Source organism: Psittacula echo (assembly GCF_963264785.1).
Source record: "Psittacula echo genome assembly, chromosome: 3".
Lineage (NCBI taxonomy): Eukaryota > Metazoa > Chordata > Aves > Psittaciformes > Psittacidae > Psittacula > Psittacula echo.
This window is the reverse complement of record NC_137736.1, coordinates 21086022-21098235: the sequence shown is the minus strand read 5'-3', so window position 1 is coordinate 21098235 and position 12214 is coordinate 21086022. Positions and strand designations below refer to the sequence as shown.

Below are 12214 nucleotides of genomic sequence, written 5' to 3'. Positions count from 1 at the left end.
GCATTTACACAATTCTGAGTCAAGAAAATGTGACCTCTGCATCCTCATTTTACCAAATAACATCAAAGGAAATAATTTGTGTTCCCCAACTGACTACGGGGGGTGTGTACTAAAGACGCTGAGGTTGAGATCATCTTTTTCCTGTTTGAGAGAAACAGTATTTCAGTGGACTGTGTAAGATGCAAACTTGCTGACCTTTAAAAGCTACATTCCCATTTAACAGATTTTTTTTTTTTTCATAGACTAGGAACATGTTTATTTTAATATTTCACCACATAAACAACATATGTAAAGCAATGCCTGGCTTTGAGATTAAGACGCTCTTGTATACCATGTGAATAGGGCAATAGTTCAATAGTTTGAGTGGCTAATGGGATTGCATTCAGATGTTGGAGATGAGTTACCATGTGATTGCATCAGGGTCCATTTATACTCTTAAGTAGATCTTGAACATCTAAATGCAGTCCCTTAGCAATTGTTATAGCTGAGGTTTTACTGTTTTTCACTTTCATCAATATTGTGCTGGTGGTTTTAAGCTAGACCTCCAGACATTTCAGTCTGTTACATTTCACTTGTAGCACATCTGATATTGTTTAAGGACATCTGAATTTATTTCTCTTCTTGCCAATTTACTGATTTGGAGAAAGAGTGAGTGTTATTCACCCTTTAGGGTGAGTGGAGTTTTTTTTAATTAAAAAAAAAAAAAAAAGAATAAGGAAACTGTAAGTGGGGTTGGTAAAATATCTGGGAGTAACAGTCTGACAGTAAGTACAGGTCAGTTTATTTAACTTAAGTATCTTTGAATACAGTCCAGCCTGGCTACATATTCTTTATCTCAATTTAATACGTCTGTTTTCTGTGATATTATATTCAATTTTTTTATGCTAGCATAAACCATTCCCCTCCCTGCTTATCATTGTCAGCGAAATCTGTGTTACTGTGGACACAGACTTATGATTGTAACTGAGTACACTTTAATACAGAGAAGGGGGGCAAAGGAGAGAATACAACTCAGCAATAGCACATTTGTGCCAGACTTCCTGTTTGAGTTGGCCCACTTGGACTTCCTGAGCTTGACAGAGATTAAAAGCTGGTCTTTCTAATTTGTTTGACTGTATTTATGACTGTATTCATGAACAATTCATCAGGAATACTTGATCTGCTCGTTAACTTTATACACTTGAAAAGTTCGCATACTAATGTTAGATGCTTTATAGGTTATCTGAAGGCAGCCAATAATTTTATTTTTGAGTGTGTGTGTTATTAAGGGCACTGGACTTCAAAAGCATAATCAAACTTCAAATTCTGAATCAAATTCTATTTCCCATCCAAGTAGTATTAGTCAGCTGAAGTGGGTTGACCTTGGCTGGGTGCTAAGTGCTCACCAAAGCCACTCTATCACAAGATAAGGATGGGGGAGATCACTCACCAATCACCATCATTGGCAAAACAGACTCAACTTTGGGGGAAAAAAAAATCATCTATTTAATTTATTATCAATCAAGTCTGAATAGGATAATGAGAAATAAAACCAAATATTGAAACACCTTACGCACATCCTTTCTTCCTGGGCTTAACTCATGAATTCTCTGCCTCCTCAAACCCAGCAACAACAAGGGGACAGGGAATGGGGGTTGTTGTCGGTACATCAGATGTTGTCTCTGCTGCTCCTTCCTCCTCAGGGGAGCACTCCTCACACTCTTCCCCTGCTCCAGCGCGGGGTCCCTCCCACAGGAGACAGTTCTGCATGAACTTCTCCAACGTGAGTCCTTCCCACGAGATGCAGTTTTTCACAAACTGCTTCAGCATGGGGTCAGTCCTTCAGGAACAGACTGATCCAGTATGGGTCCCTTTGGGGTCACCAGTCCTACCAGCAAACCTGCCCTGGCGTGGGCTCCTCTCTCCACAGGTCCACAGGTCCAGTGCCTTACCCCCCTCACAGTAAAGAACTTCTTCCTTACATCTAACCCGAACTTCCCCTGTTCTAAGTTTAAACCCATTACCTCTTGTCCTATTGCTACAGTCCCTGATGAAGAGTCCCTTTCTGGCATCTGAACATTGATGTACAGGTTTTCGCCACTTTGATTTCCGAGTTACTGAGTCATATAGACTTGTGGTATTAGCTGGAAATCTTTTTATGAATGCTTGGCTTCTGCTAAGCTACTCAAGAAACACTAGAGAAAGGCGTGCCAGGTTTTTCCATGTCACCCCACCTAAGAGCTGTGTTTAGTGGCACTATTTAAATATGTATTTACATGTATGTATTAATTTTTAGAGGCAACTCCCTCTGCTGATGTGGCTCTAGAGCAGCAGGCAAGAAGGTGCCATCCCAGCATTTCTTTTGAAATGCAATGCCTTTTATCTCTGGCATTTATTCACATTTCACCTTTCCTGTAAGCTTCAGGTTTTCAGCATTACTGTGAGGCTCAGTTTTCCCCTAGCCCACATGCAGTACAGCGTAACTGCATTAACTCTGTAGGAGACACAGGGAACTGCTTTGTACATTGAGGTGTTGGTCAGTCTTGGCTGGAACAAGCTATTTTCACTGATGTTGAACGATACTCTCAGCTGAAAAAACAAGTTGGACTGTCTGAGGAGGAACATATTGATTAGTCTTCATGAAGTGACACACTGGGCATTTAATACAGATTATAGTATTTGGGGGATAGTCGTGGGGTGCCCTATGGTAAGAAAAGAGCCTTTTGCTTGCTTGAAGAACTGTGGGAGTGGGATGTTGGGAGATGGCTCATCCCCAGTAAGCTGTGAGCCTGTTCGTGTCTGAAGAAAATACCAGAATTTTTATTTTTCCATTGTTCCTGCTGCAGCCAAGTTGAACACCTTTTGCTCTAAATGAAGAAGCAGTTTTACAACGAAAAATGATGTCCTTGTTCTGTAAGGAGGAGTTTGCAGTCTAATACATTTGAAGTAAACCTTCCCGAAAGAGGCCAAACCTCTTCAGTAAAAAACCAGCAAGCCTGTCTGTGCACTTTCTCTTTATTTTAAGCAAAGCACACATTTTACTAGCATTAATATGAGACAGTAGGGAGTGAAAGATGCACTTAGAAAATGAGGGAGAACTTAGAAAATCTTACCTTTAGAATCTATTTTTGTAAGTTTATGATTTTCATAATACCTTTTTGCGGTGCTTTTGAACTCTGAATACATTCTTAATTCAAAAGGAATCACTATTCTGTTTGCATGTAGTATAAGATTTAACTTGAAGCTTACGGTGTTTTATATACTTCTTGTGTCTAATTTGAATCTAGTCATATGAGAATGCAACTTTTAATTAAGTATATCCTTCTTAAGTCATGACAGCATGCACTTAGTACATGCTTAAGCAGTACTTTCAAGTAGAGGGAGGAAAAATCAATGTTTGAATGGCCATCATGTGTGTCATTGGGCTAAAGTTTTCCACATGTACAATTCAGAGGCGTGTAAGGTAAATTGTGAACATAAATCTTACTGCTTTAGCTTATGTTAGAGATCTTTAGACTTGTGAAGTTGTCAGTATTGCAGAAGCACATTAATTTGAGCAATTTTTTTCAGACATACTCTGTTCTGGTTGGTATACCTCCAGACTGGGACAAGTTTGAAGCACTGTGGAAGATAATTTATCTAATGGCCATTACCCATATCACCAACTGGGTTAGATATCTTAAGCAGCAAACCACTAGAAGAAGAACACGTATGAAACTGGTTTTACTTCAGAGAAGCCAATTCCCAAGTTTGGCAGTTCCTGAAATAATGCAACTGCATTTATTTTTTTGAAAGCAGCCTTAGTGTGTGATAAAGGATTGAGAGTACTCTGTAAAGGCCAAGGAGTGTAAAAGATACAGGATTTCCACTAGTAAAAAAACTAGCTAAATGCAAATATCTCATGAAAAACATGAAACAACGGAAGTCATGCGTATTAAAAGCTCTGTTTGTTCCACAGCATCGCCTGTCACCGCTGTGTTGTGGTCGGTAATGGAGGAGTACTTAGAAATAAGACATTGGGGGAGAAAATTGACTCATATGACGTGATAATCAGGTAAATGGTATCTCCTTTTCATTCTATGTACATGCAAAGAATTAACAAACTTTTGCTTTAGAGTTCAGTTATTATACAAGTACAAATGTATAAAACTTACTGGTTTATTTATCCTGTCACAGCCTTCATTTAAAAAAATTTAGGAAAAAATGGATCAGTATTTTATTGCACAGATTGACTGATACAGGGGAGGAAAGATCACTGGGTGGTAGGTCTGACTCATGTACAGATACACATGTGCAAGATGCTGCCATCAGGGATAGGTCCAAGCACGTGGCCCTCGCTGTGAGCAGCATCCTGGGCAGCCCTGCCTCTGACCTTCCATATCACACCCCTTACCCCTGTGCAGGTTTGTGCATTGCTTGGAGTGAATTAAACATTTATGGACAGAGGGTGATGTTGATGTCTGCCCATTTTTCTCAAGCATGTTAGTTCACATTGGAAGTTTATAAGATGCTTTGACAGACCAGAGTATGCTGTGCTCAGAAGAAGACTGGGTTGGGCTAGGAAAACTGGGGAACTGCTTAGAGAGGAACAGGCAAGGAGAGGGAAGGAAAAAGGCTCAAATGCTAGGCAAACTGAAAATGCAGTATTTGGCTAACTATAACAATTTTCTGCACATTAAGAAAAAGATAAATCAGTTTCTCCTTTGCAAGAACTGAGATGGTAACTGGTTAAACAGCCCTTCTGCCTTTAGTGGGTCAGGTAGTGTACCTAAGCCCTCTTTCACTAAAATCTGAGCTGCCATTTCAGTTTGTCTGCTTCAACATTGTGTTCTTGTTTTTGTTGCTTTGCCATCAATCCTAATGCTCATTTTCGTAGTAGTGTTTCGCTCGTCAGGCATTACCATAAAAAATGCGTATACAAAGCCTGGGGTTTGACATGCATTTGAAAACACACTGATAAGGTGGAAATGAATACATGGAATTCTTCAGTTGTAGCTCCTCTTATAAAGTTCAGACTCCAGATAATGTCCCTGTTCTTAGGAAGCTTCACTTGCCTGCCAACTTTGTGCTTTACAAATAAAACCTGCCTTGCATTTATTTTCTTTGTAGCATGATGATACAGGGAAGCTCCAGAGATTATTTTAAAGCTATTTCAAGTATTTGGGCTCTTCAGTGATCTGTCAGCTCTTCTTAAAATGGAAATCTTTGTGTAGACTACTGTTACACATTTAAAAACATCTCTAAATTCAAAACTGTTTCAGAAGTACAGTACACATTTACTTACTGTGAAGGAACAAAGAGGTCATGTTTGCATTCTGTATTTCATGATGACTTTTGATAAAACTTTGAAATACTCCCTTGTCTTCATACCTTGTTTTGCAAACATTTGTTTCTAAGCAGCATGCCTCTGATGCTGAGAAGTCAGTCACATTGGCAAGGATGGAGCATACAGGGACTGCTTGAATTCTCCAAAGAATGCGCAACACACCTACCAAGCAGAAACTGCAAGACGGAGGCTTAAATGCAGCCTCTCTAACACCTCAGCACAGAAGCACCTGACCTACCTGCTCACTGCTTATTAATCTGCTATATCCCAAAGCGGTAGCAGCTGTGCAAGTAATATTTAAAAAAGAAGAAAAACAACAGAAACCTAACACCCCAAACCCCTCAAGCAAACAAAAAAGGCAAACAAAGATGTATCAGCATCAGGTTTGCAGTCATAATCCCTGTTCTTGTATGCTGTAGATAGTGAAGAATATTAAAACATTCTTCAATTGCCTCCTGTATGACTCAGATCATCTAGTAGTGTGAATGGAACAATTGGTAATTCTCCAAGCCAGATACTCTCTTTGGTCTCCTCTAGTTTCTGTGTTTGAGCCAAATCAGAAGGCTGTCTGCTCAAGTGACACGCGATAAGCAATTGTGTGATTGTGTTCTAAACCATCTTGGCAAAGTTCCCATACGTGCTTGATCCCTCAGAGTTAGAGGGTGAGTGTACCTGATAATTGCTCATCTACCATGTAATGTAATAACTAAATGCTGGGCCAATAAACCCTCCTGTACCTGGACATGCTGTCTTTCCTACAGACTAGCGTGTGTGCCAGGCAGTGCACAGTAAGGTTGTGGGTAGGGTGGTCGTTGCCATCTCTGTATCTGTCCTTTGCAGAATGAATAATGGCCCTGTTATAGGGTATGAAGATGATGTTGGGAGGAGGACGACTTTCCGCCTTTCTTACCCGGAATCTATCTTCTCAGATCCGATCCACTACGACCCTAATACGACTGTTGTTCTCATTGTCTTCAAACCACGTGACTTGAAGTGGCTTTGGGAGATACTGGGTGGTCAGAAAGTAGTGAGTTTTTCATGCACTTTGCTTCAGCTTGCCACACACCTCTCATTTAAAATACCTGTTTTGCTTTGAACTTTAGTCCTCCTAGCTTGGGGGAGCACTGGATCTCCTAGTCAGTCTACTCCGTATCCCTTTCCCATAAATGTTTCTGGCCTCTTTCTCACACACATTTCAATCATAGATTGGTTTGGGTTGGAAGGGACCTCAAAGATCATCCAGTTCCAAACCCTCTGTCACGGGCAGGGACACCTTCCACTGGGCCAGGTTGCTCTAAGCCCCGTCCAGCCTGACCTTGAACAATATATTTGATCGGTATACTTGATCAGAACAATATAGTTGAACAAATATTTAATCAGTTCCTCATCCCACAGCACTTATCCTCTTCGAGATAACTTTTTATCCTCTTCCTAGCACTGTTTCATATTATGGCATGCATGTCCCAGCCATTTCCCAGATTATTTTATCCTGCACACTTGGTGGAATTGCAGAATAATGTTGGAAGGGACCTCTCTTTGGAGGTCTTTAGTCCAAAACCTTGTTGAAAGAAAGGCCAAGTTCAAAGCCATGCCAGGCTCTCAGGGGATGGTCCAGGTAAGTTTTGAGTATTTCCAAGGATATTTCTACAACCTCTGTTTCAGTCCTGCAGTGCCCTCACAGGAAAGAATTTCTCATCTTTTCACTGTGTGCCTCTGAAGAGAGTCTGATGCTATCTCTTTTTGTAAACCGTGACCAAACAGTTAAGATGGGCTGAACAAACACAGTTTTCTCAGACCCTCTTGTTTGCCCTGCTCTCTGGCCCCTTGGCCATTTTAGTGGCCTTTTGCTGAGCTTGCCCGAGTTTGACACCTGCACAAAAGGGGAGAACCCAAAACAGCATTTGTGACATCTCAGAAAAGCACAATGCAAAGTACTTGAAAATTATAACATCGGTCTACGTGTTCCTTATGCTCCTACTAATGTGGCCAAGCACAAAATGAGCATTTACTTCCTCCGGGGCATACAGCTGGTCCATCAGGGACCTTTCTGCAAAGCTGTTTTCCAGGCAGCTGGCCTCAGTCCCTGCTGCTGCAGTGGGTTATCCTATTGCAGGAGTACAATTTGCACATGTCTTTGCTGAACTTCGGGAGGTTCAACACTCCTCCTTCAAACTCCTGCCCTTGGATTTGATTCTGGTTAGAGTTGCTAAAAAACCAAAATCAATCATTTATAGCTGCTAAAAATGGGTATTTGCTTACTTGTTACAGAGTGCTAAAGGCTTTTGGAAGAAACCGGCTCTGAACATGATATACAAATCTAGTCAAATCAGGATTCTTGATCCCAGCATCACCAGAAAAACAGCTTATGAATGGCTTCGTTTCCCGACCAGGTTTCCCAAGAAAGAGGTAGGGTTTTTAATTCTGTGCCTTTCAGTTTCGTGCAACCAAATGTATACTCAGAGGTAATTTTCTCTTTATTATAGTGGACTATGTTAGAACATCTTTTAGGTTCGCATTGCAGTAGTTTGCATTTAGAATGGTGCTTAGAAAAGATGGAAAAATGGAATCCAGAAAGAGTGGGTAGCCTTGTACACCCATTCTATAATTAGTATTAAATGCGACTGCTTTTGCAGACAGATATAATGCCTTTTACAAAATTGGGAAAACCAGACAGGTATTAGAACATGGCAGATTCAGATTGCCTCTAGAAATATTAAGGAGTCTTGAAATATTAAATGCAGGGTGTTATAATTTTGTTTTTCCTTAAAAACAAAATCAAAACCACAAAAATTGAAGAAAACCCAAACTGTACAAAACAACAAACAAACAAAAAATCCCCCCAAAATTCCAGCAAAAACAAAGCACCATAAACACCCCCCCCCCCCCCCCCAGTAATTCTGACACTGCTGCAGTTTCCCACTGCTGGGAGTGGGTAGGGACTGGGGAGCATACAGGATATTCCAGCCCTGTGCTATTGACATGTCTAGCAGCATTTGTGTGCTTACTGATTTGATGCCAAGCATTGTAATGAGTTAAGTGGCAATTTGGACACAAAAATAGTTTTAACTGTCAGTTTATGACTGAGGAATGTTTCTGATGAAAGGTAAGGCTTCAAGCTGCAGACCTCTCTTGTGCAGTCAGGACTGACCGCGTGCTGTGTAGCGCAAATACAGTTTCCTGGGGTCGCATTGTTGCACAAAGCTGCCTCATCAGGATCAGCCAACTGACGTGCAGAAACGTTTGACAGGCTGTCACTGTACAGTGTCTGCCATAACTTTTTCTGGTTTGAACTTTCTAATATTTGAGGGAGTTGAGGATTTTTTGCTTTGGGGAGTTTTTGTGCCCCTTTTTTTTTTTTTTTTTTTTTTTAATCTTTGTAGGATTTTGGTTTTCTGAGCCTACCAGTGGGTTTTTCCCTCCCTTGTTAGCTCTCAAAACTGGAATACCCAGTTTGACTGTGTGCTTGCTGGGGATCCATGGCATTTCAGCTCTTTAGCCAAGGGTGGGAAGAAAGCAGCATAGTAGTCGGGTGCCTGACTGTCTCCTAAAGGGCCATAGAACATTCATGGCCTCCATGGCTCCAGAAATTCCTCCTCTCTCAGTGGGAGTAAAAGTGAGACAGTGCTGTTGATGAGCTAGAGATGTTTGTGGTGTCCTGGAGCTGGTATGGGGGCACAGGCCCCTCAGTCGCTTGCGTAGCATACATGCCGTCTGCTCTTCTCCAGCTCGCTGGGCGCTCCTGCCCAGAGCTAGGTAGAGCACATCCATGCTTGGAGCCCCCTTCTGCTGCCTCTGCATCACACTTGCTCCATGCCAGGCATTTGGTAGCAGCAAATGTCCCCAGTGACAGCAAATGCTCAAGATCAGGCATGCTTTTTCTTCCCTCTCAGAGGCTCGCTGTCGCAGGAGCCTGCACATCTGTAGCTGCTCACTTAACTGCAGGTCGTGCCTCAGGGGTTCCCGGTGTCAGGGTGGACTTCTGCAGGACCCATTTAGGAGCTTTCTGTCCAGTAGCTTGTCCCTGGGGAGAGCTGACGCTGCCTTTGCTGTCCTGCACTTCAGCTCCCTCTGCCTGCAGGAGATGTGGAAGATCACTATAGCTGTCTGCCTTTCGTATTAAGCCAACCTCATGTTCCCTGAGTGGCACTTACGTGTAGTCCAACAAGCATTTCTGTTTCTTTGTTAGGAGCTGTGGTGGTGTTAGCAGACCTGGAAGAAAAACTGCAAAATCAGGAGTGCTGCTGCAGCAGCACTGAAGTCAGAAAGTGTTGCAGAGCCATTCCAGGGCTGTGCTTATCCCCATTAAATGTGAGCAAGTTTAATTACAAGCCAAGGATATCTGGATATTGCTAGGGCACTGGCATGATAATACATTTTAATAGTATTTCTTATTTTATTATATTTTTTTGAGATGAACTTTATGATAGCCAAAGGTAAACAGAGCTAGTTGCAACCTGTGGAATTCCTGTTATTTCCAAATGGCACTAATCTTGACATGTCACATTCCTGCCATCATTTTTGGGTTCTGTTTAGTATGGACATTGCAACAGAGTCACCACTAAATTGCTGGTATTGGGCCCTGAGGGCAAGAGGTTATTTTGCTAACTGGCAGGAGCCCTCGACAATAGTGTGCATTTTAAGTTGATGTTATTTCTGGAGTGCTCCAAGAGTTGTATAATGGTACCAAAAAATCTACATAAAAGTTGATACTTTAGTTCTTTGACTTTAAATAGGCTTACAGAGTTGATGTTAGTAGCCTTTTCCTGGGGTTCTTTCATCTTATGATACAGGAAAATATTCTGTATCATCAAGTGCATCTGCCTTCTCTCTGCACAAAGCTGTTTCATACTGGTTTGTCTGCTTTGTTTTCAGAGGCAAATTAACTGAGCCTTGGGTCGGAGTTCAGAAAACCACAATATTTTGCACTCAGTTTGAGATTTGATTGCAGATACTGAGAGTGTGCAGCTCATTTGGTCTCTGAGAAAATTGCTATTTTAGCAAAGGACATTGGTGCTTGAAAGTTTTGTCCATTTCTGGGGATGCTTTCCCCCTCTCAGCTTTTGTTAGACCAGCATCCCCTTAGCATGTTGGTCTAATGAAAGAGTTCACCTCTGCAAGCCTTGCCTCATTTACTACCCCAGATCACGTTAGCCACTGCTGTTGCTAAAACAGTACTTGTGATCAATGTACTGGATCGCAAGACAGCACAGATATTTGCAATGAGTTGCTCTATGCTCTTGTAAGAAATATTTATTTTCAGTTAGATGCTCAAAATTTTGCACTTAAACCCTGTTTCTGACCTGCTCTTGATATTTTACATTGCATTTACTTCTGAGCTATCTCACTGTAGGGAGAAATAAGCAATTTCATCTAAAGTTTCTTTTCTTCTTAATGGAGATAGTGGTGGGAGGTCTAAAGCTGTGGTCTTCTGGAATTTTCTTTCTTTGAAAAAGTTCAAATGCAGTGAAGTTTATGTAGCAGTAGCATTCATGCTTTTTTAGATTGGTGCCATGTCATGTTGTTCTGTTCATCTGGATCTCCATCATCTAGAAAATTCTGAACACATATGCTAACCCGGTCAAATCTGATGGGGTGAAATGGTCTCCAATACATTGAAGCTTGACGAGTTTTATGAAAGCAGGTGCTGAGCAGAGCAACGGGGAAACTTCCATGATGCCTGTGTGGAGGGAAGGGCTACAGTATGGGCTCAGCCCTCACTAGAAACAGAGAACCCAAGGAAAGGCCAGTATTGCAACACCCCAGTCATGGAACGAACACCTGCAGGCAGTACCTTACTCTTTAGGAGACACAAGGGGATCAAACTGCAAACCCAACCATCTGTAGAAGAGTGAGGCTGTCTGATTTCCTCTGTCTTTATTCTTGCTGTTCCCATCAAGCTGCTGGTTATTTATGTACGTGTGCTTTTTGTGTTTCCTTTTAGAAACCCAAGCATCCAACAACGGGGCTAATTGCCATTACACTAGCATTTCACATATGCCATGAAGTTCACCTGGCAGGCTTCAAGTACGACTTCACTGACAGAAACAGTTCTTTGCACTACTACGGCAATGACACAATGTCTCAGATGATGCAGGTAACAAATGCTTGTTTATGTTAAGAGAAATATAGCTGGTAACTGGGGAAGTCAATTCAATAGATAGAAGTGCAGACTCCAGGTTCACAGGCCTCCTGTTTGATCCTGGGTCAGCTGCTCATGGGTTATAATTGCTTGAATCTCTTCATCTCTGCTTTTGTTTCTGAAAAATATGATAATGGTATTTGTATCCCTTCTGCTCCACTGTATTCTGCAATGTCTGCATGAGATACGACCATTTGTATGTTCTGTTTTGCTTTGTGGGTGTTATACTTAGGCTACACAGCTCTTGTTCATAGAAGTGTATTAGCTAGCCCTGTCAGAACATGAATAGTGTTGTTTCTATTTGCATTCTCTTTTTCCTTGGCACTTACTTGCACAATTTGTCACAGATGCCAAAATTCTTTAAAAAAGAAATAAAAGCAAAGGGAAATTGAAGGAGTTGAGACCTACACACTTGCAGTTAGGAAAAGAACTGAATTTCAGAAATGGAAAGCAGAAAAGAAAAGCAGCTCTTGGAGGGAGGTAGGAAGAGGAGCTGCTTCCAGGAGGGGGAAGCCACAGCTCACTAGGAGAGGAGCAGCAGGAGGCTGGCAAACATCTGTGGTGCCTTCTCCCCCCTCCTGCTTTGCTATGGTCATGCCTCTGTTTTCTTTTATGTCTGTGCTCTTGTCTTCAGTTCTGCACTGTGAGCAACTCCATCTTAGCCCTTTACCTCAATGTCAACAGTTTTCTCTTCCATGTGGATATGGCCCAGTGCATATGGGCACCATTTTCTCTCCTCCTCCCTTTCCTGGAGAGGAAGGACAGGGACA

The 12214-nt window shown here is 41.7% G+C and overlaps 1 protein-coding gene across 9 annotated transcripts in view; it reads left to right on the top strand.

The window, feature by feature from the left end:
- The window catches only part of ST3GAL6 (ST3 beta-galactoside alpha-2,3-sialyltransferase 6), a 49770-nt gene that overhangs the window by 31989 nt on the left and 5567 nt on the right, over nucleotides 1-12214 (top strand). For 8 of the 9 annotated variants that reach the window (XR_013956487.1, XM_080614159.1, XM_080614158.1 and 5 more), the window contains 4 exons: nucleotides 3938-4033; nucleotides 6146-6332; nucleotides 7574-7711; nucleotides 11247-11399. Coding sequence is in view for 8 of the 9 variants with exons in the window: in XM_080614159.1 (XP_080470285.1) it covers nucleotides 3938-4033; nucleotides 6146-6332; nucleotides 7574-7711; nucleotides 11247-11399 (574 nt within the window). In the remaining variant the exon portion in view is untranslated. Of the gene's footprint in view, nucleotides 1-3937; nucleotides 4034-5521; nucleotides 5968-6145; nucleotides 6333-7573; nucleotides 7712-11246; nucleotides 11400-12214 lie in introns of those variants that run through there. The other variant, XM_080614163.1, reaches the window with a different exon arrangement.